Raw genomic sequence first — 23,909 nt, 5'->3', positions numbered from 1 at the left:
AAAAAAAAAAAATTATATTCATGCATCAACATTTTAAAACCATCCAACACTATAGTGATTAATCTGTAACTCTTGGCCTCTTGTATAATGGTTTTTCTTTCATTATTGTCAAAGAAAATTGATCTTTCTTAAACAGTTTATTTCACCTTTTATTTTGGTTTATCAATAATAGTAAAGAAAATGAACTTTGGTGAAACGCATGAACAGTGTTTTTGTCATGAATGAATGATCAAAACAACTGGATCGTTGGAAAAGAAAATTTTATTTCCTCGAAACATTATTAAAAGTAACCCAAGCCCATAAATATCAAACAACCTTTTTTTAATTTTTTTTTATTATCATAATATGCAAGGTGTGCATTTCATGCGTCTTTAAGTAACAGTCCACACATGAAGTTTATACACATGCATAAACAGTTGACCAAAATCAGGTAGATAAATAAAGTTTTCTTATGATATAACCATAAGATTTGTAAGGTTATATTTTACATAGAAAAAATAAACTAATTAAACTGTACAAATATGAATAATAAATTTACTACATACAAAAAAAGTGATGACCACTGCATCCCCCCCCAAATCTTTCTTAGTTGTGGATATTAAAATTTTGAGGAACCAGACCTAAAAACTACAGAGAAATTCTCAGTGCAGTAGTATAGCGAAGAAAAGACTAGGGTGTCATCTACAATATAGTATTTTGTAACCGTGTAACACACCATGTGGATTATAGTAGATACTGAGTAAGAGGTTCTTTCACACACATTTACATATTTTGAATTTTTAAAAATTTAGAGGTACATCCGATTGGCTACATCCGATCTTATGAATTCATTTCATAAGAGCATGTACAACGGCCTTAGCATTTAATGTCTTCAGGTCTGTGTAAGTTTGGCCTGTTCCCACAAAGATAATAGGCTGACCAGTAATGTAAGTCATGGAAATTGCTGCACCAACCTAAAGGATGAAAATACACAATTTAATATTATTAATGTTATTACATCAATATTGTACTAACATATTTAAACAGTGGTTTAAATTATTTTTTTACAATTCTGCAATGAACTGCAAATAGTAAGATTTTAGGCACATCAGCAGCTAAGACCATGTTGCAGCACTGTTTATTATGTCTGTACAAGTTTTTTCATAGGCAAAACTTTTCAGGATGCACAACATGCAAAACACAGAATAACTCAGAGGATATTCCCATTCCTTCTGCCTGAGATTGGTAAGTTACAGTTCAAATTGAAGAGGCATTTAGAAATTCCTTCAGTCTATAACAGGACTTGAACTCTGACTTCTCCAGACAAATGACAAAACCACTGTAGGCAGCTTCAAAAATGCTCTGGCATTTCTTTTGAAAAGGCCATGCCAGCTTATTGCTGGATGAACTCAATAGTGTTCACACTGAGCTTTTGAATCACTGCCTTTAAATCGTCTGTGTTTTGCTCAACTGCTGTGTGATACTGTACATTATCATATTTTAATAGAAAGGGCACTACACTGCACTGCAGAATTCATGCAGGGAAAGCAAGAGTTGTCTAGCATATCAGGATAACCAGTGGCATTCATATTGATGGAAACAACAATCAATAGTCCCAAGCTATATTATAATTTACAGGTTAGTTAATGTATGTGGCACACTACACTTTAAGCATGTTAGCAAAGAGCAATAATTTATTATTTATATCACATGCACAAAAAATAATAAAAATAAAAAAAAACGGGAAAAGAGCAGTGACTTATGTGCAAACCAAGAACATTTCTTTTCTGTATATCTGCCACATGTCTGTTCATTCCTCCAATTAGCACACATTAACAAAATATCCAGTGCTGCAACTACAACATATGGTATATGGATAGCTTATGTGATATGCATGAAAAAATATTAATTCCTGGATTTTCCGTTGTTCAAATTTTAATTAAATGTGAGAACTCTCAATAAATCTTTCCAAAAGAGCGAAATATAAAATTTTATGAAAATCCATTCACTAAGAGTTGAATTATTATATGTGGGTAGACAGACACATTAAAGACAACAGGCACTTTATGCACACAAGCTAATGTGCCTAACAAGATACAGTGTAGCCATCCAACAACAGCTTACCTGGCTGTTGAATTGAAAGAAGATACGATATGATTAATAGTTCACAGAACCTGTTGCTTTTGTCAGGATGCTATAAATCACAACCTCTGATTTCTCGCAATGATAAATAACTACAGACTTGTATGCAGTCATTCCATAATAATATTCTTTGTAATATATCAATTAATGAAATTTTCAACTTGCAATAACGTCTGAAAACCTTTCAATCTGTCTTAATTAGTCATGACTCATACCATTAATGAATTCTGAGAATTCTTTTCAAGGATCATTGCAGCTGCTCCATTTAACATTTTCAATCATATAATGTAGCTGCATTTGTCAAACTACTGTGTTGGACCATACTGTACCAATATAGTGCAACAACAGTCAGTTGACGAATTAAATCAAATCTCTTTTGAACTTGCTTTCCTGACCTACCACATTTCCAAAAGTTCATTGGAATATGCCTATTTGTAGAAATTCATGTGAATATTCCTGTTATACATTATCAAACTATTTTTGCTACATGGTATCTACAGCTAGTTTTCACAGCACATTCCACTATCAACTTGCTTTAATTAGCATGTCTTTCCCTTATATAAGTCACCTCAGCTGTAAGGCAATAGCAGTATCCTCTATCATTACATAAAGATGCCTTAATGAGCTAATTCTGTATTCTAACATATTTTAGATGTGTAATGAATTTTCATATGTTATGTGTAAAAGACAATAAATTTCCCCAGAAAGAGAATATTATATTTTGGACTTTATGAAATTGTGCATAGTCTGAAAATTTACTATTCACATGTACTTATTCTTAAGTAACATTTCTGTGCATTTCAATTACTACTGATGTCTATTTGTGCATGTTACCACCCTGCATTGATATTTGGACCCTTCATTAGTGAAGAGAGGCTGTGCGAGGCTGAGAACATAAAATTAGTCATTGAAAATATCAGATGATTGATTATTAAAAAAAATTTGGGCCTAAAAGCAGCAAACATCAAGTGACACTTTTGGAGTTGATGGCATACACATAGTAATTTTGAAGGAGTCAGCAAGAGAGTGCACAGAGCCCTTACAGTTAATTATGAGGGCATCACTGAACCAGGGAGAGATTCCTTTGGATTGGAGAAGTGATAATGTATCACCAGTACATAAAGGCGGTTCTAAGAGAAGTGGGTAACTACAGACTGGCCAGCCTGACTTCAGTGGTAGGAAAAATCATGAATGCAATGATAAAGATTGCAATGGACATTTAGGTAAAAAAAAAGGGGAATTATAGTATTTGCTATATAGCACAAGGAAGCCACAGGCTTGTGCTGAATTCTGAAGGATTCAACACAGTTTTGTTAAATCCTTCAGAACACAGTTTTGTTAAGGGAAAATCATGTTTAGTTAACTTATTGTATATGCAGGAGCAGGCTTGAATCACAGGTAAAAGTCTAAGATGGAGGCTGAAGAGCAGGAGGCACAAGACTGTGATTAATGGTTATGCTTCAGATTATTCTAACAATAGAAGTGGCTTTCCTCCAGGATTGGTCCTGGGACCACTACTGTTTCGGATTTAACTAAATGATATTGATAAAGGGTGCAATATTAAAATTCACTGATCTGAACATTGAGAGAGTGGTTAATGATATGCCAAGCAGTGCTCCTTCAGGATGACTTGGATTCATTAAGGACAGTCAGACAGAGAAGTGGCAGCTATGTTTTATTTCAGAAAAATGCAAAGTCTTATATTTGGAAAACACTAATCCCAAAATAACTTATACACTTGGTTGAGTTGAATTAAAAACAGCACAGGAAAAAAAGGGATTTAGGAGTTACAATATGGTCAGATATGAAGTTCTTAGAGTGGTGTGGAGAGGCAGTGAGCAAGGCCAATGGTGTCCTACTGATGATTTATCAAACATTTGCTAGTAGATATAGGGAGGTCATAACCCCAATGTATAAAGTAATTGTAGGACCACACTTGAAATACTGTGTCTAAGAATGGAGACCGCACCTAAAAAAAAAAAAGCACGTGTGTACCCTCTATGCCGAAAAGATGATTTATGTGATTTAGAAACATAGATTTATGTGAAAACATCTCTGACGAAAATGCGAAACCCCACCGGTACCATCTACCGGTAAGTAGCAGGCACGAATTTGCTACTTACTGGTGGAAGGTTGAATGTCAATAACCATACTCTTTATCCTGAAGGTTATGGCCAATTTATGGATGACAATGCCACAGTGGCAACGAAGTTCTTCAACTTCTTGCTCCAACTTTGGAGTAAGAAGTCCAATGCTCGAACAGTTGTTAGTAGTAATAACAGTTAATGACTACTATTACTAGTAACTCTTCCAGCAACAATAGTTAAATTATTAACTATTATGACTACTAACTACTGTTAACGATCCAGCAAATACTCCTATTTTGCTGTTAGTTAATGTTAGTAGTTATTACTACTAAAATTAACCAGTAATAGTTAGTGGTTAACTATCTGCCAGTTAATGCAAAGTCTTATAACTATCTGCCAGTTAATGCAAAGTCTTATAACTATCTGCCAGTTAATAACTATCTGCCACTAAGTAGTTATTATTACTAACATTATATTCCTAGTTAACTATAAACTTAGTGTTAATAGTTAATGCTAGTGGTAAAAACTATATACTATATTAGTAGTTATACTATACAGTATAACTACTATCCATATACTATACACTACAGGTCTGCACGGACACAGGCCTGGCCCTCGGGCTGTGGCCCGACCCAGTCCTCGGACCAGGTAGCATGAACGATGTTCAGGCTTGGGTTGGGTACAAATAATTGAAATGAATTGTTATTTCAAATATTTTGGGCTGCTTACTCTACTGAATCAATGTTAGTGACTGAATTAGCATCATTAGCGGCATTTAGGAAGTGATGCCATTTGCATCATTTCTGTAAGAAATTTTCGTTACAGTACGAAAATGTAGTAGGTGCTGCCAAAGATGCTTTCACATAAAAAAAAAAATATATATATCACACTTCTTGAAAGAGTCCAAAGATGGGCAACTGGATTTGCACCCTTGTGAGGAAAGACCTTGAATATCTGGGCTACAGAGTTTGGAGGGGGACCCCACTGAGGTCTATAAGGCTCTAAGAGGGGAAAGTAAAACGAATGAAGGTTAAATTTTCACTCTTATTAATGATATCAGAATTATGGACCATAGATTCAAATTATGGGAAGAGAAATTTTAGACTGTACTATAGGAAGTCTTACTTTAGAGAATGAGTTGTCAATTACTGAAATAGGTAGCTAAGGTTTGATAGCTTGGGAAATTTAAAAGGTCAGCTGGTTACCAATGTGATAAGGAAAATACATAGGTTGTTTATTTTCTTTTTATTTTTTATATATTTTGATTTTTTTATCTGGTTATTTATTTTATTGTTTTGCCAGTGTAATCTCTCTCTCTCTCTCTCCTCTCTCTCTCTCTCTCTCTCTCTCTCTCTCTCTCTCACACACACTACAAGGTTGCAACGTGGGGTGATCTACATGATTTATAATCCTCTTTGGTTAGATTACTGCTTTAAAACTTCCAATATTCTAACATTTGCTCAGATTGGGTCAGTGAAATCATTATTGTAAGAATGAAATCCTTTATTCCATATTTAATTGAACTCAGGTTGTTTCTTAGCACAGTTGGTGATTCTACCAACTGTGCTACCCACTACGGCATAAGTTCTCTGCCTATAATCGAAAGAAACAAGGTAATCCAATTATACACAGTTTATTCAGCATATCTGCCTTTCAACTCCACACACTTTCTTGTTCTTTATCTAAACTTTTGCCTTTCAATAAATGTGCTAAGACTGCTCAAGATAAGGATGGACCATACTGCAACTGGCTTGCATCCAAATCTCTGGCTTTAATTTCTGTCTACATTAATCTGCATCGGTTGTAAAACAATTATTAATCAATCCAAACTTGATTTTGAATAGGCTATGACACAAAACTTGCTTCATATCCAAGTGGTAGTTGAGACTTCTAATCGCCTGCTATTTGTAGCAACTTCTGTCCATCTATACTACCACTTCAGTTATAACCTGATGGTTCTACTACATCTGCTAAAGATAAAGCTGCCTTATTAGCATCCTACTTTTCTTTTAACTGATATATTAATGATCTTGGTAAATTACCTCTTACCATACCCAATGCCTCCCATGGTCTTCCAACAAAAGGATGTCAGAAAAAATTTGAACAATCTTGTTGCTAAGAAAGCTACAGTTCCTAATAGCATTTCTCAATTTGTTCTCCACACTTGTGCTCCTGAATTTTTTTCAAGCAACTTTTTTTTTTACACTATTTTATTCCACTGGTGTGTTTCCTTCTTTAAAATTAGCTCACATTGAGTCAGTTCATAAAAATTGGAAGGGGTAGTAGTAGTGGCATGTGATGCAAGAAAGCAAGTGTATGAGCTTATGCAGCATCAGCCAAAAAAAAAAAAAACACACCATTCCCTCCAAATGCCTGTCCAGTTCCTCCTTAAATTTATTCAACCTATCAACTTCCACAATTACAGATGGAAGTTTGTTCCAGCAATTAACCATCCGCTGGCTAAAGGCAAATTTCCGTACATCTATTCTACATCTGTCTTTTCTTAATTTGAATTTATACCCCCTTAGGTTCGTAATCTGAACAAGTGGATCCCATTAGAATTCAGCGTGCTCAACCCATTCAAGGTCTTATACGCTTCAATTAGATCACTGCGCAGGTGCCTAGTCTCCAGCCACTGCAATTTGCAGAACTTAAGCCTCTCTTGGTAAGAGGATCCCTTCATTCCCCTCACCAATCTTGTTGCCCTTCTCTGTACACGCTCAAGTAAATCTACATCCTTCCTAAAATGAGGCCTCCAGACCTGTACGCAGTACTCACGGCGTGGCCTGACCATTGCCTTATATAGAGGGATAATCACCTTTTCCCTGCTAGCAAAATTCCTGTATATCATTGACAAAACCCCATGACCTGCCCTGGCAGCCTGTCTGCATTGCTCAGAAAACTTCATATCTGACTGCACAATTACTCCAAGGTCTTTTTCATTTTCTACCACCTTAAGTGTAGTACCACACAGTTGGTGCGTTTCTCTGGGGTTACTTCTACCCATATGCAGTACTTTGCATTTGTCAAGGTTAAATTTCAGTTGCCACTTCTTAGCCCATCCGCCCAAATTATCTAGATCCTGTTGCAGTAGCACACTGCCATTACTGTCATTACAGGGTGACAAACTTCCCTTCCAATTACGGTCCAATTGCACTAATCTCTGCTGTAAGCATCTAACACTATTCTGTCTACATCTATCTGTACAATGCTCACCAACACGGATTCCATCAGTGTTGATCAATTGGCGATATACTCGCTTATATTATGTTATGAACTTCATCTTTGGACAAATCTGATGGAAAATTTTGCAAAACTCAGACAGTTACTCTTGAGATTTCCAAGACATACAGATCTTTTAAACAAGTTCCCATCTTATGGATTTCCAACTGGTTTTTTTTTGCAACTGAGTAGCCAATTTTCCCTGACTGCTTGCTGCAAGTAATGATAGATGTGAGAAATAAGACAGTCCTGTCTATGCTCATCATCAATGGCACTCTGATTTCTAGATACTATCACAATATCTCTTTTGAGAATTATCCCAACTTCTAATTTCTCTTGGCTTAAGCACATCTCAAACATTTCTTCCTTTGCATAAAAAGGAAACCCCAGATTTTCTTTTTTGCTCTGTGTTATTTCCTTCTAAACAGCTACTGACTCTGTTGTACAAATCTCAAATCTACTCTATTATGGAATATTGTTCCCACATCTGGGATGACACCCCTAAAACCTCTGTCGCCCCTAGATTCTGTTCAAAAGAGGAGGGAGTCAGGTTAATTAATGACCAATTTTGTCTCTTCACTGTCTCACAAACATTCAATTTCTGCTGCATGCTGTTTCTATCATTACTTCCATCAACATTGTTCTCCTGAACTGTGACCTGTAATTTCACCATTCTCTTCAAAACCGGTCCAAACACATCGCTCAAACCAACTGACACTCATTCACTGTCCAACTACAAACTTGCAAAACTTTTTCTCTTACTTATTTATCCCTTCTACTTTTCTCTGGAACAATGCTCTTCACATCTATTTCCTAAAAATTACAATCTGCAGAATGATTATATTTGCAATAAATAAAATGTTATTCTAAGACATCAGCAGCAGACCAGGGCTTTATGGGCCACTAAAAATATCTTATGCACATTAGTCACCAATTTAAGATTAGTGACTCTAGCTTCATAAATATACACGTTTTTTTTTTGACATTATTTTGAAAACTACTGAAGTAAAAGTGCTCTGATTTTGGAAGTGATGTGTGCTGTTTATGACATTGGCAAAACACAGTAATATGTGCATTAGTTTGAATTTTTTAATGTTTAATGGCTATACAAACCTGAAAATGATTACTAACTGCATGTTTATACTTTGTTTACAGTTTGTCCCCCCACACAAATTAATGTTTTGCTATTTTGAAAATAACATAGTTTAAAAAATATGACATTTTTAAATTTAATAAGTAATACAGTTCATTAGGAAAAGGTCAAACGTTGGTCATATTACTGCATGCTGAAATTTAAAAACAAATAACTTTTTCTCAAAAATAAAGTACAGTGCCACTGTATTTGTTATGCCTGGATACGTTACTATTGTCAGGTAAAAACAAGTTTTTAGCAAATTGATGAGGATAAAAAAAAAAGCTATCAATATTAACAATCTTTCCTAATTTTTATAGAACTATAGCCAGGGTTTACAGTTACTTTATAATCCAACCTGCTATAAGGATGGTCCACTGAAAATATGAATGTTTCCAAATGAGTGTTTAAATTTCAGTACGAAAATTAATAAAAATAAGTTACATTCAGTTAGTAATGGTTACTTACAAAAAAAAAAAAAAACCTCTTTACTTTGTATTTTAGTAATAACAATGCTGAATAAAAAGTACAATGATAACAACAAAAATAGAATAAAAAAAAAATCAAAATCAGCAATAAGAAATCATTCTTACCTTGTCATCAATTGTGTCAAATTTAGTAAGAACAATACCATCAATAAGATGTGGATTATCCTGTTTGGAATGATCAGCTAGAGCTCTATTAAATTTAACCAGTTGATCAACAGCTTCATTTCCTACAAGAGCTTCTCCAACAAAAAGTACCAGATCTGGAGAATTCACCTTGATAAGCTAAATAATAAAGGCTCTTTAAATTTTTATGTAAAGATATTCAAAAAACTGTTCAAAAAAAAAATTCAAAATTTTGCACAAATTAGAAATATGTAAACAGAAATGAAAAATACAGAGAAGGAATATAATTAAAATGGCTGGTCATAGCAAATTCAGTGGACAGTTTTGATGTCTGCCCTGAATTTGCTATGGCCAGTCATAACTACAGCATCTTGGTTTAAATTTTAAAGAGATAATCTAAGAAACTACGAAAGAGAGGAAATGAAAGTTGATCACAAAACTACAGATTTTAACCCACATTACTAACCATTAATTGTGCTTATACATTTTGGATGCAAATGCACTGCTTTTTTTTTTCTTGTATACCAACAATATCTAATTTATTCAACTGAACAGTCATGAAATGACAAGGTTGAATTATTTTCAGTACTTTCCAATCTTAGTTTCCTCTTTTTTTCCTTCTTTTTCATAAGGGAAAAGTGTTTTTTTTTTTTTTTTTTTTTTTGATTTGGTAGTTGTTGGCACATCAGCTTCTGTGGCCATATTGCACTTCCCAAGGTTTTTGCAGTACTTTGATCCAAACCTGAGGCGTGAATCGAACCCGCGACCTTTGGGTTGCCGGGCAGGTACTTGACCAACTCGGCTAGCCCGGTCGGCTGGGAAAAGTAGTGTGAAAATATCTGTCAGCTGCAGTAGTGATTTGTAATATAACATATTTGTATTTATTATAATTTTTCATTATGATTTGGTATGACTTATTACATAATTCCTTTATTTGGAGTAGTCATTTTTAAAAGTAGTCTGTGAGATTAACAGTTGAAAATAATGTTTTGCTTATAGGATAAGAGCAAGCAATGAAATCTGAATGCCCATATTATCACATGGCTGGGATATATAATTCTGCTTTCACATGTTAACTATTATGAGTGCTGCTGCAGAAGAGTCTTGACAAGAGTTTAATTCTCCCTTAACAGCTGATTATGATGCAGTACTAAAAAAATCTGTTAGAGATCCTCAATAAAAGGTCCCCTACAGTAAGGAAATAGTTTAACAATCTTTTCCCAGCAATATATTAGTGATACAGCCACTCCGGCCAGCTAACTTTGTACCAACCAACTTATAGTGGGTCACATATTTGAGATTCACACCATACTATTGCAGAATGAACCTGCAGAAACCAGAACAAACTTACTGGAGCAGCATTCATCACCACTACAGACAGTGAAATAAGAGCTATGCAACTGGTATGGTTGGAGGTGCAGTTAAAGGAGACCACATGGAATATACGAGGGGGTATCAAAAAAGTTTGTACCCCGACCTAGATAAAACATCAGTATGAGGATGCTGTTTTTGATACAAGTTGTCTACATATTCAATAACTAACATGTGAAATTTCATTCCCGTGGGTGAGCGTACACTACAGGTGGAGCCTGGAATCTGAGAAAGGACGCTATGGTTGACAAAGTGGAGTATCGCGCAGTGATCAAGTTCCTGCATTTGCAGGGTAAGAAAGCTCAGGAAATTGACGAAGAAACGAAAGCTGTGTATCAACAGAATTGTCCATACTATGATACTCTAAAAAATTGGAAATGGGAGTTCCAGTGTGGTCGTACAAGTGTCTTTCATGAGCCAAGAGAAAGAAGGCCATCAACATCCACAGACAGTGAGACAGTTACAAAGTTTGAGCAGCTGGTGCTGAGTGACAGAAGTGTGACAATTCATTTCATCACAATTGCAGTGGGAATTCGTTATGGGTCTGCCCACAGCATTTTATATGACTATCTGCACATGTCTAAGGTCTCTGCACCATGTGTTCCAAGATTGCTGACGCCTTTGCAGAAGCAATGTCGAATGCAATGTTATAGCTAACTGTTGGATTTGTGTGTGGCTTCAAACTACTGCAGCACCCACCTTATTTTCCTGACCTAGTACTGTCAGACTTCCTGTTTCGAGAAATGAAGAAACCATTGCATGGACGCTGCTTTGATTTGTCTCAGAAAGTCATCAATCAAGTGGGATTGTAAAAAAGTGCGAACTGGTATGATCAAGGCATTAAACAACTGAGCCATAGATGAGGGAAATGTGTTACTATACATGGAGAGTACCTAGAAAAGGATTAAAGTTCCTATGAAGTTTCACCTTTCTAGGGCTATTATTTCTAGGTAAGGGTATGAACTTTTTGATACCCCCTGGTATATATTTGGCACCTTCGTAGCCAGGTGGGCAGGAGCAGCAGTGCGTAGCACACGCTTCTCGATCAGACTGGTGTTCGAGCCGTGACCACCAAATACGGAGGATGCGGAAAGGTCAGCGAATAACCACCGCACATCCCCGGAGCAATATGGCCTTAGTTGCTAATGCTCCTAAAAACCAAATAACAATATATCCAGAACTCATTTTCAGTTGTGATTAACCAGCCTCAGTGGTTAGATTAGTCAACAACCTATCCCTTTGAGTCAATTCTACCCTTGTAAAAGGGTAGAACTGACTGGTCCTTGAGGATGTCACAGACATTTTCTCAGATATGTCAGACAAGCTGTACTGGCTACCTGGGAGTCTAAAACGCTGATGGAACTGATATTTGGGTGACATTCAAGTCAAGTAAACCAAATTTTGGTGAAGTCCGGATGGTCTGTGACAGCCAAATCCTCTGCATGCACCTTCATGATGGAGGGACTGTTAGTATTCCTGGGTATAACACCTCCATGCACAAGCACACTGTGGGTGACCAACCAAGTACGAACCAACGTAAGCAGGGGTCGAGGTGCGGCATCCACACCACATGGAGGAATGCCGCCCTTCCGTGTTACCAGGCAATACTAGGTGGTAGATGACTCTCATCAACCGGTGCAATACTACCACTTTGCTTATTGGAGGCTTAAAGTGGTGGAACCCACGTTTAGTGTCCAGAGATAAGTTGCGGCCAACTCTTTCCCCATCTCTTCCATCATTCAGTACGACTGATGACTTTTGAGGTTATGATGAACATCATTGCGAGATCCAATCTTCCTTACATTTCGAGGGTACAGCTCTAAAACGGTGTTCCCAGGCTGGCTGCTAGTTAGTATACCGGACCGAACCTATTGGTAACTATTTAGGAGGCTACTGGATCAGCTAGTGTATAATCTTGCTACCTCTATTCCACCAGATGGTGACTGGATGGAGTCCCGAGTAGTGTGTATGTGGGAGGCATTGTCGAGGCCACGTTATGTCAAGGATCTGGGTATATTCTTACCATGTGTACGCCATATCCAAAAATTTCATTACTTCATACAGCATGTCCCCCCCCCCCCAACTTTTTCATACTATTGAATACACCATGAATTGTCAAACTAATAGAGTAAGCTTATATGCGAAAAGATCTAAACCTCCCAAACACTTCCTAGTTCATTTCACAAATATACGTGGTCTCAATTCTAATCTCAACGATGTCCATTTCCACTTGCAGTCTGCCAAACACCATGTACCTTTTCTGACAGAATCTCAGTTATCAGTTGATTCAAATACTGCTCATCTCAGTTGCCCAAATTATTTGCTGTACGATTCCTTTTGTCTCAAAGGTCATAACTTGTGCATATGTCTGTTCCGATATTACCTGTCAGAGAATTGGTAATTTTGAACCTCCTCTCTTTGATCTTCTCTGGCTTAAAATCTCTCTACCTCATTGTGTCAAATTCATCTGCTGTCTCTACCATTCTCCCAACTCCACTAATCATTTGGAGCTCTTTGACTTAATCTTTTTGCAACTTGACTTTCTCCAGTCCAACTTTCCTAACAGTGAGGTAATTTTCCTTGGTGATTTTAACTTTCACAACTCTAGCTGGCTTCCATTTTCTAGTCACACCGACACAGCTGGCCGAGATGCTGAAGCTTTTGCAATTTCTAATGACCTTGCACAGATTGTACATTTACCTACAAGAATACCGGACAATCCTAACCATACAGCCAACATGCTTGATCTTTTTCTCACAAGCAACCCTTCTAAGTACACTGTCGAAGTGAGTGTCCTTTAGGTACCTCAGATCACAACTTGGTGATTGTCTCTTCTCCAATGGAGCCTTTATGTCATGGCTATACCCAACCTTGTACAGTTTGGCATTACAAGAATGCAAAATGGGATGACCTGCAAGATTTATTTTCTTCTTTTCCTTGGTCGGACTACTGTTTCAAAACTTCTGATGTCAACGTTTGCTCTGATCATGTCAGTGATATTATTCTTGTAGGAATGGAATTCATTATTCCACATTAAAATCTTGTCCTTTATCTAAACCTTGGTTTTCCAATAAATGTGCTAAGGCTGTTCAAGAGAAGAATGCTGCATATTGTAATTGGCTTGTTTCCAATTCTTCAGTTTCATTTTCTGCCTACACCAAAGCTTGCAACAATTGTAAAGAAGTGCCGACCGGGCTAACCGGGTAGGTAAAGTGCCTGCCTGGCAACCCAAAGGTCGCGGGTTCGATTCCCACCTCGGGCTGGATATCACGATGGTGCCGAACCAACCGGTTGGTTGGATATCCCGGCCATGATACACGAAGGAAGCAAGAAAAAAACTGGTTCCTTCATGTATTGATCACATCATACGAAATAAATAAATAAAATTGTAAAGAAGTCATTAATCAGTCAAAAATAGATTTTGAACAGGCTAAGAGTAGAAAACTTGCTTCTTGCCCTAATGGTAGCTGAACTTTCTGGTCTCTTGCCAAAGCTATTGGCTGCAATTTTTGCCCATCTCTGCTCTCACCTCTTTCAAAAGCAGATGGTTCTGTTGTCACTTCAGCCAAGGATAAAGCTGACCTGCTAGCATCCCATTTTTCTTCCAACTTATGTATTAATGATCTTGCTAAAACACCTCCCACCATTCCAACATGCTCCATTCAATGCCTCCTGTGGTCTTCCGTCAAAAGGATGTCAGAAGGATTTTAACGAATCTCGATGCTAAGAAAGCCCCAGGTCCTGATGGTATTTTCTCCACTTGTTCTTTGCGGCATTTTTTCACTTTCTTATTCCAAAGGTGTTTTTCTTTCTGCTTGGAAATTTGTTCATATCCAGCCAGTTCCTAAAAAGAGTGACAAGTCCCTCCCATCAAATTATCGTCCCATTGCAATTACTTCTACTCTTTCTAAAGTAATGGAGAAATCAATTAACCGCCAACTCTTAAAGTACCTGCAAACCTTCCATCTGATCAATGATTGCCAGTATGGATTCCGTCAGTGTCGATTCACTGGTGATATTGTGGTTTATGTTACCCATTTATGGGCAAATTTAATGGAAAAGTTCAGTGAAACACAAGCAGTTGCTCTTGACATCTCAAAGGCTTTCGATCGTGTTTGGCATAAAGGTCTTCGAAACAAGCTCCCATCTTATGGTTTGTCAACTGTTTTTTGTAATTGGTTATCCAGTTTTCTCTCTGATCGCTCACTGAAGGTGATGGTAGCTAGCTCTCTGTCTTCTAACTTCTCCACTAATCCTGGTGTCCCCAAGGTTCAGTTCTTTCCCCCACTTTTTTCCTCTTTTATATTAATGACCTTCTTCCATTTACTGGAAATCGTTATCCATAGTTTTGCCTATGATAGCACGTTGCATTCCACTTTTCATTTTGAGAAACCTTGCCCTGCTCAATCAGCTTCAACTTCTCGAATATCTGCTACCAATTCCTTTAATGCCGATCTCCAGGTAATTCTCCAGTGGGGCAAAGACAACTTAGTTGATTTCAATCCTTCAAAAACTCAGTCTTGTCTTATATCTCGCAAAAGGGATTCTTCTACTCCTATGCTTATCTTTGGTGACACTCCAATTTCTAGGCAAAATGATATATCTCTTTTGGGGATTACTCTGACTTCTAATCTCTCTTGGCACAAGCACATTACAAATATTGCTTCCTCAGCATCTAAAAAACTTCATTTTCTCTTTCGCGTTACTTTTCTTCCAAAAAAGGCATTACTTTTCTTCCAAACAGCTGTTCACTCTGTACAAATCGCAAATCCACCATACCATGGAATATTGTTCCCACATGTGGGCAGTGCCCCCAAAACCTCTTTCAGGCTTCTAGATTCCATTCAAAAGAGGGCAGTTAGGTTAATTAATGACTCCTCTTTAAGAGAATCTCTCCACTCGCTGTCTCATAGGCACACTGTTTCTGCTGCATGCCTTTTCTACAAATACTTCAATGGGCACTGTTCTTCTGAATTGGCTTCTATAATTGCCACTCTCTCTTTCAAAACAGCCTGAACGCATGCCAACATCCATTTACTGTCCAACTTCAAACTCACAGAACCAACTTTTCATCTTCCTCGTTTATTCATTCAACTGCTGTTTTCTGGAACAACCTTCCTTCATACGTATTTCCTGAAAATTACAGTCTACAGAAGTTCAAGTCTAATGCCAAAAAATATCTCCTTTCACTTTTCAACCTCCAACCGAAGCACGGTACTAAGTACTAACTTCCGCAAACTTCTGCACATCTATCCTGCAACTGTCTTTCCTCAATTTGAATTTATGCCCCATCAGCATTGAGCATGCTCAAATCATTCAAGGCTTTATACATCTCAATCAGATCACCTTGCAGGTGCCTAGTCTCCAGACACTGTAATTTGCAAAACATAAGCCTTTCTTCATAAGAGCAACCCTTTGTACAGAGAAGGACAACAAGATTAGTGATTGTAACAATCCAATCACTAATCTTGTTGCCCTTCTCTGTACTCATTCCAACAGCTCTACATCCTTTTTAAAATGAGGCCTCCAGACCAGTATACAGTACTCAAGGTGTGGCCTGACCAATGAATTATACAAGGGGATAATCACCTCCTTATCCCTGCTAGAAAAATTCCTGTGTATCATTGACAAGACACCATAAGCTACTCTTGCAGACTGCCTTCACTCTCAGAAAACTTCTTATCTGCCCGCACAATTACCCCCAGGTCCTTTTCACTCTACCACTATCAGTGTATTAAAACACAGTTGATATGTTACTCTGTGGTTACTGCTTCCCATATGCAGTACTTTACATTTGTCAATGTTAAACTTCAGTTGGCACCTCTCAGCCCACCTTCTCAACTTTTCTAGATCCTGTTGCAGTGCTTTACTGTCATTAAAAACCCTGGCAACCTTCGTATCATCTGCAAAGTTGGACATCAAGCTTGATATACCATCATCCATATCATTAATAAATACAGAAAACAACGGACCCAACACTGAATCCTGGGGGACTCCACTTATAACATTAGTCCATGAAGAGTAGTTTCCATTGATTACCACTCTCTGTCTTCTCCCACTCAAACATCCCTTTATCCATAGCAGCAATTTGCCTCCAATGCTATATTGCTCCAATTTGGGCAGCAGTCTTCCACTTGCAAAGATCCAAATATATGATATATGATATCAAAATTATTCTTTGTATCAAGATCCTTTGTGATCACATCATAGTATCCAATCAAATTGGTCAGACAAGACTTTCCCTTAACATAAAGGAAAGTTTTGTCTGACCAATTTGCTGTGTCCGAGCTATAATTGAAGTCTTATCTAGATGATCCTGCAATACTTCTTTAACCAGCGCCTCCATTAATTTCGCTGTATCAGAAGTAAAACTAACAGGTCTGTAATTACTCATGTCTCCCTTTGATCTTTCTTTGTGGATTGGGGTCACATTTGCATATCTCCAGTCCATGGGTACCTCCCCTGAGTCCAAGGAAGCTCTCATAATTATGGTTAAGGGTTTGCTTACTTCCTTTGCTGCCTCCTTTAATATAACTAGATAGATACCATCCAACCCAGGTGCCTTTCTTATGTTGATCTTCAACAATTCGTCCTCCACTTTACTCTTAGTTATTACAAGATTATCTAGCTTACTGCCAGATTTTAATACACCTCTGGCATTCCCCTCCCTTATAACTCCTCATATGTGAATGTAGATGCAAAATATTCATTTAGTTTGTTAGCTATCTGAGCAGGATCATCAACAGTTGAACAAGTGGACCAATCTGATTCATCCCCTTCCTTCTAGAGTTTTCATAAGTAAAGAACTCTTTGCTGTTTTTGTTTGCATCATTTGCCAAAGATTTCTCGTAATCTGCCTTTGCCTGCCTAAACTCCTTTGTGATTTGGTTACACACCAACATATCTATCATAGGCTTCTGTCTCACCTGTTAATTTATATGTATCCCATGCATTTTTCTTCTCTGCCACATGTCTAATTAGTTCATCTGACATCCATTTAGGCCTAAATCTTGAACAATATTTTTTAGTTGGTATGAAAAGCCTAGTAGCTTCCAAAATTAATTCTTTGAATGCTTCCCATTTTGAATTTGCTGTTGGTAACATCATCAGTTAGTCCCACTGTATAGAATTTAAATACTGTCTCAGACTACCCTAGTCACCTTTACAAAAGCAAAAAGCCTTCCCTTTACCCCTGATGGTAGTTACCTCTTTCAGTAACAGTAAATCCCACTTCAGCACACTGTGATCGCTGCCACCTAGTGGTTCCTTTATTTGCAATTCTTAATGCATGAAGAATGACTACTGATAATCAGATCAAGTGTATTTCTCCCTCTGGTTGCCTCTCGAACATGTTACTTTAGAAAACAGTCATTCAATAAATCCTCAAAAGTCTTGCTAGTGTGCGAGTGACCAACCCACAAGTTCCAGTCAATATCTGGAAATTAAAATCCTCCATTATAAGACACTCTGATTTACTCTCTGATAAGAGAAATTTACCTCAATATGAGGTAAATTTCATAGATCTGTCTTATACTAATCATGTAGCAAGTCAGTATACAAGATTCAGTTTGTGGCTTATACATAAAAGCCACAAATTAATATAAATTAATATACATTAATTTTGACCAATAGCCTATGAGGATTTTCTGCAACTTAAATACAAGGTATCTACATACCTTCTTTACAAAAACTAAAACATTGTGTGATTAGGGTACATGATACAAATCTGAAACTACTTCCAGATGATATGGGATATCTTTAAGTTTTGATTCAGCAACTGGAAAGTGTTTTGCAATAGATGGCAGCATAACTGCAAACATGATGAAATTTATCAACCATGAGAAAGCAACAAGGTATACTATAATTGAAAGAGCTGCAATCTGCCACTGCTGTTGTGCATGTCAATTTTGAACACAGTTTATAAAGAAGTCACAGAGTATATCTACACTTCTGCAATGGTACAGAAAATTCATAAAGGGTGCCTGTTTGTGCAAACATTCTGGCTAAGATGATGGTCGAACAAGAGTAAGTGAAGGCATTGGAGCTGGTTTGAAAGTGTTTTATGTGAATCCCAGGAAATTTTATTCAGCATGAGTCTTTAACTTAATATGTCAATGTCAAGTGTACAACATGTTATGTTGCCATCTGAGGATGAAACCATACAAGTTATAGCTTCTTGATTAGACCGGGGTTCGAGCCCGTGCCCACCAAATACAGAGGATGCGGAAAGGTCAGGGAATGACCACCGCATATCCCCGGAGCAATATGGCCTTAGCTGCTAATGCTCCTAAAAACTAAATAACAAAACAGACAAGTTATAGCTTGTACAGAAACCACTGATCAATGACAACACCAAGAGGATGGAATTTTGTTTGTAAATTTCTCCATGATAATAGTTTTGTGATTAGAGCGGCAATTATTGCAGCATGCACATTTTTTGATTGGTGAATAAAAATTTGATGATATCCTCTATCACTTGGAAGTGATTTCATATTTGTATCATGTGCCATATTCATGTAGAAACATTTTTAGTTTTGTAAATAAGATTTGTGGACATCCTGTACATTATTTCTATAATGTGCAGAATACATGATATTCCTATATATATATTTGATAAAAGTTGTTATTTGTTATGTTGTTATTTGGTTTTTAGGAGCATTAGCAACTAAGGCCATATTGCTCCGGGATATGCGGTGGTCATTCCCTGACCTTTCCGCATTCTCCGTATTTGGTGGTGACGGGCTCGAACCCCAGTCTAATCAAGAAATGTGTGCTACGTACTGCTGCTCCTTCCCACCTGGCTACGGAGGCGCACCCTTTGATAAAAGCACTATGTGATCCTTGACATTGCTTTCATAACTACTTTAGTAACAGTGGTGTCCAGCTTTTTGACTCAGGTCGATGACAATTTTCCTGTGTTGTGATATATCACTTTCACTCAGCAGTGAGAAATGGTGGTTGTTCAAGTAGCTACACATGCAATTTGTTTGTGTATGTAAATTTTCCCTAGGAATACTGGTTGAACATTTCTAGGCATTATGCTAATTGAACTGCATGCTAATTTTTCAAGAAATTAAAATCCTTGCTGTTTCTGGCAGGGCTATATTCAAAAATTTAAAAAGGAAGGGAGGTTTTAATCCATTAAAGGGGGGTGTACTTTTACATTTTACGTGATCAAAAACGATGAATACAGATGCAGAACTAGTAAGCAAACTAATAATTAACAATCAAAATGAAATTTACCTAAACAAAGCCATTTATATTTATTTTTACTAAAAGTTGTGTTATTTATTAAAAGCTAATTAATTGAAACATATGTATAATGATAATCAATAAAAAAAAATTAAAAAAAAATGTCTGAGCAACCAGTTAATGAATTTCATTTTTCAAATTAGTGAAACTGTCTTCGTGGTTGCCTGCAAAGTATACACTTCCTATAGTGGATACTTTCTTCTGACTCAATGCTGTTTGCTTTCGAGAGGTTTCACTGTAATGACACTATATACTGTAAACTTAATTATTGAACACTGCAGAACACAACAAAAAAGTTTAAAGTATGTTACACTAACTCTATGTAGTGCAAAACAGCTTATGACACTGGTTTGTTTATAAGCTGTATGTAAAACAATACATATTTTTACTTGGAGAAACTTTTAATGGAGTGTGTGGGTGTTGTGGAAGGGAACTCCTCCTGGTCCACTTTGTACATGTATCCCAGAGTCAAGGGTGGCTCCTAGGCAAAAGCCCATCTCCACCTAGTTCATCTGTTTTGGCATAGAACCTCAACAAATCTAGCCTAAAAACATGTGCGAGGTATTTTACCACCGCCAATATAAGACAGCTGTTGCCCAGTGCCCTTCTCTAGGCCCGGGTTTACGTTATATATTTGTGCCAAATGCAAGTCCCACACCCACCGGATGTAGTGCAATACCAGTGGGTGTCAACAAATGAATTACTAGTGGAGAACTTCCACAAATTATCCTCACCCACTAATTATTATATTAAACAGATATATACAATACTTTTTTTTTTTTAAATATGCTCAGTGTCTCTGAATTACTGAGAACCAAGAAAACAATATATAACATACATCTTTACAATAACAATTGACATAAATCTTGTCGATAACAACTGGCCAAAATCAATGCAACATTAATTAACATAAATCAACACAATAGCAATCCATATAAGTCAACACAATAACAATTAACTTAAATCTTCTGTTTACACTTAAACCTTTTGTCTTTTTGTCATTTGTGAAGTCAATTCCCAGAAGAAGCTGAAGTTCTTAACTGAGTCCTCAATATGAAAACTGATCTTGAGAAGATTTGCAGAGCAATAAAGTTATTATGGTCTTCAAGTAAGATATTTACATTGTTCTCCAATAAGTTTGGAACTGTAGACATTAAATCCGTTCTAAGTTGAGAGTACAATGGACAGTTCAAAAGTACATGAATCCACTTTCATATTCCCCACCCGTGCAGTACGGATCAGGCTCCAGGCCATGCTCAAATAACTTAGCCTGGAGGGATCCATGCCCTGTTAGCAGATAAGAAGTTGTCATAGAAGGTCTAAACTACGAAATAATTCCAGGGGTTGTTGAGAATTCCACTTGTGCAATATACTTTCTTGTTACAAGCACAAATTCATTCTCATCCCATCTTTTTTGCCAGACAACAGTAAATTCCTTCCAAAGCCTTTTCTTCTCCCTTTTAAAGTTGCTGGCTGGGTCAGTCATAATTCCAAGCATTGTTTTAGACTGTCCTTTTTTTAGGTAGCAAATCAAACCCTGAAAAGCAATATATAAATCTACAGGAATCATACCGCCAAGTATTTGGAGTGCGTTGTTTGAAACAGTCCTTGGAATATTGTGGAAGGGAAGGGGAAATTAACTGTTATAACTTTCTCATACATTAAAATGAGATAATGATTTTCATTGTATTAAAAAAAAATAGATAGCCAACATACGTACTTTGGCCAAAGCTCTCATTAATGGTTCATTATCTTGCATTCTTCCAGCAGTATCAATCAATACAACATCAAGTTTTGAATCTCTGGCTACAAAAATGATATGAATAGAAAATTATTAGTAATCTTTTTCAGTCTTTTATGAAACATTTACTAGTTCATAAATTAAAGCACTATGATGAAAATTAATAATTCTACTTATCAACATATAAACGGTGGCTATCTTAAACACTGCTGAACAGATATAAGAGAAGTGACAAGTTACCATTCATAGAAGCAAGTAGTACTTTAACAAGGGGAAGCCAATTTCATAAACCAGGGATAACAAAATTACTTACTTCTCAAACGAGGTTCAAAAACAATATGGCTTGGATGATATGAATAAATACATAAATCGTCTAATGCAATTAGAAAACAGTTTGCATGTATAATATCACTAAGCAAACATGCTGTTTGTTGTTTGGTTTTTTAGGAGCATTAGCAACTGAGGCCATATGGCTCCGGGATATGCGATGGTCATTACCTGACCTTTCCGCATCCTCCGTATTTGGTGGTGACGGGCTCGAACCCCGGTCTAATCAAGAAGTGTGTGCTACGCACTGCTGCTCCTTCCCACCTGGCTATGGAGGCGCCTCAAGCAAACATGCTTTATCATATAATGGAATACATTTAGTAAGTTTTAATTCAGAAACGAATAAAAAGAAAAGTTAGATAGCTATATGTTATGTACTCCTCTCTTGGGACTTTTTCAGTAACAAATATTAAATTTTGAAGAATATTACAAAATCACATGCTAGACTATTCAAAATATATAATAAATTTAAAATATATAATAATAAAAAAAAAAAAAATAAATAATATATATATATATATATATATATACAGGCATACCTCGGTTAACGTTACCTCTGATAACGAAGCTTCGATATAACGAAGTCCACAATTTCAAGCCCCATTTAACGTAAAAAAAAAAATATTCCAGTTTAATCACCTGAAATCTAAACAAACTGAAGAAATTATGGAAACCTTTTGGGCTTCTCGTGGTTGGTTCGAGAAATTTAAAAAAACGGGCCAGGATTCATAGTGTAAAATTAACAGGAGAAGCTGCAAATAAGTTTCCAGAAAAACTAAAGGAAATAATTGAATGTGAAAATTTTCCACCAAATTTGGTGTTCAGTGTTGACGAAAGCGGTTTGTTCTGGAAACGGCTACCAACAAAAAGCTTCATTTCTATTGAAGAAAAATCAGCTGCTGGGTTCAAAGCAGCCAAAGACCATTTGGCTGCTTTGAATTTTGGATCAAATGCCTCTGGCGATTATAAATTAAAATTGTTATTAGTTTACCATTCAGAAAATCCGAGGGCGTTAAAAGGTAACATAAAAATGAATTTACCTGTAATATGGAAAGCAAATAGAAAAGCGTGGGTTACCAAGGAGTTATTTACTGATTGGTTTGTTAACTGTTTTTGTCCTGAAGTAAAACGGTATTGTCAAAAAAAACAACTTTGAAGAAAAAGCTCTTTTGTTGTTAGACAATGCTCCGGGACATCCTACTGATCTTAACACGTTGGACACATGCATTCCTGTCAAAGTTGTGTTTCTTCCAGCAAACACAACTTCCCTGATTCAACCATTGGATCAGGGAGTAATAGCATCATTTAAAGCTTATTATCTGCGTTGAACATTAAGCAATTTAACTGAACTAGAGGATAAAGAGGAAATGACAGTTAAAACTTTTTGGAAAAACTACACCATTAAAAACGCAATTGAAAACATTGATAGTTCTTGGAAAGAAGTCACTAAGAAATGCTTAAATGGAGTTTAGCACAAAATATGGCCAGAAGTTGTACTAGAAGAAGAAAATAACATCCAAGAAATTAGAAATGAAGTTATCCACATGGCTCAATCAATAGGTTTCGAAAATGTCGATGAAGAGGATGTTAGAAATTTACTGAATGCAGAAGATGGTTTTTCAGTGGAAGATTTAGAAAACCTTGTTAGCAACGAAGACAAAGATAATGAAGACGAAGTTAAAGAAGTTCCTGCCGAAAAAGTGTTAACAACCAAAGATTTAAAAAGGTGCTTAAATGACATTGAAAACGTTTTAAATTTTTTTAGTGAAAATGATCCTGATTTAGGAAGAAGTGTTATTGTTAAGCGATCAGTGTTAAATGCAATAACTCCGTATAGGCAATTGTTAAATGAAAGAGAAAAAAGCATAAGTAATCAACTTTAGACTCATATTTTAAAATGTGATTTCACTTTGTATGTAAGTTGACTGTTTATTTAATAAAACTTTTCTTTGTTCGAAAAAAAAAGCTTTTCATTTTCTTTACGTAGGAACGTATCCCTATTCTGGCCATAGTATTTTTACCTCTGAAAACGAAGTTTTGCTTAA

The 23,909-nt window shown here is 36.5% G+C and overlaps 1 protein-coding gene across 1 annotated transcript in view; it reads right to left on the bottom strand.

Annotated features, from left to right (window-relative positions):
• Positions 1-243: 243 nt before the first annotated feature.
• SrpRalpha (signal recognition particle receptor alpha) overlaps positions 244-23,909 on the bottom strand; it is a 135,425-nt gene continuing 111,759 nt past the window's right edge. Inside the window, exons 11-13 of the mRNA XM_090388178.1 lie at positions 21,517-21,602; positions 9,156-9,332; positions 244-953 (exon numbers count right to left, since the gene is read on the bottom strand). Coding sequence (XP_090244304.1) covers positions 828-953; positions 9,156-9,332; positions 21,517-21,602 — 389 coding nt within the window. The 3' untranslated portion in view covers positions 244-827. The remainder of the gene's footprint in view (positions 954-9,155; positions 9,333-21,516; positions 21,603-23,909) is intronic.

Source organism: Mastigoproctus giganteus, chromosome 13 (genome assembly GCF_048544385.1).
Source record: "Mastigoproctus giganteus isolate SK-2022 chromosome 13, ASM4854438v1, whole genome shotgun sequence".
Lineage (NCBI taxonomy): Eukaryota > Metazoa > Arthropoda > Arachnida > Uropygi > Thelyphonidae > Mastigoproctus > Mastigoproctus giganteus.
Note: the sequence above shows the minus strand (reverse complement) of the source record. Positions and strands in the feature narration are given on the sequence as shown.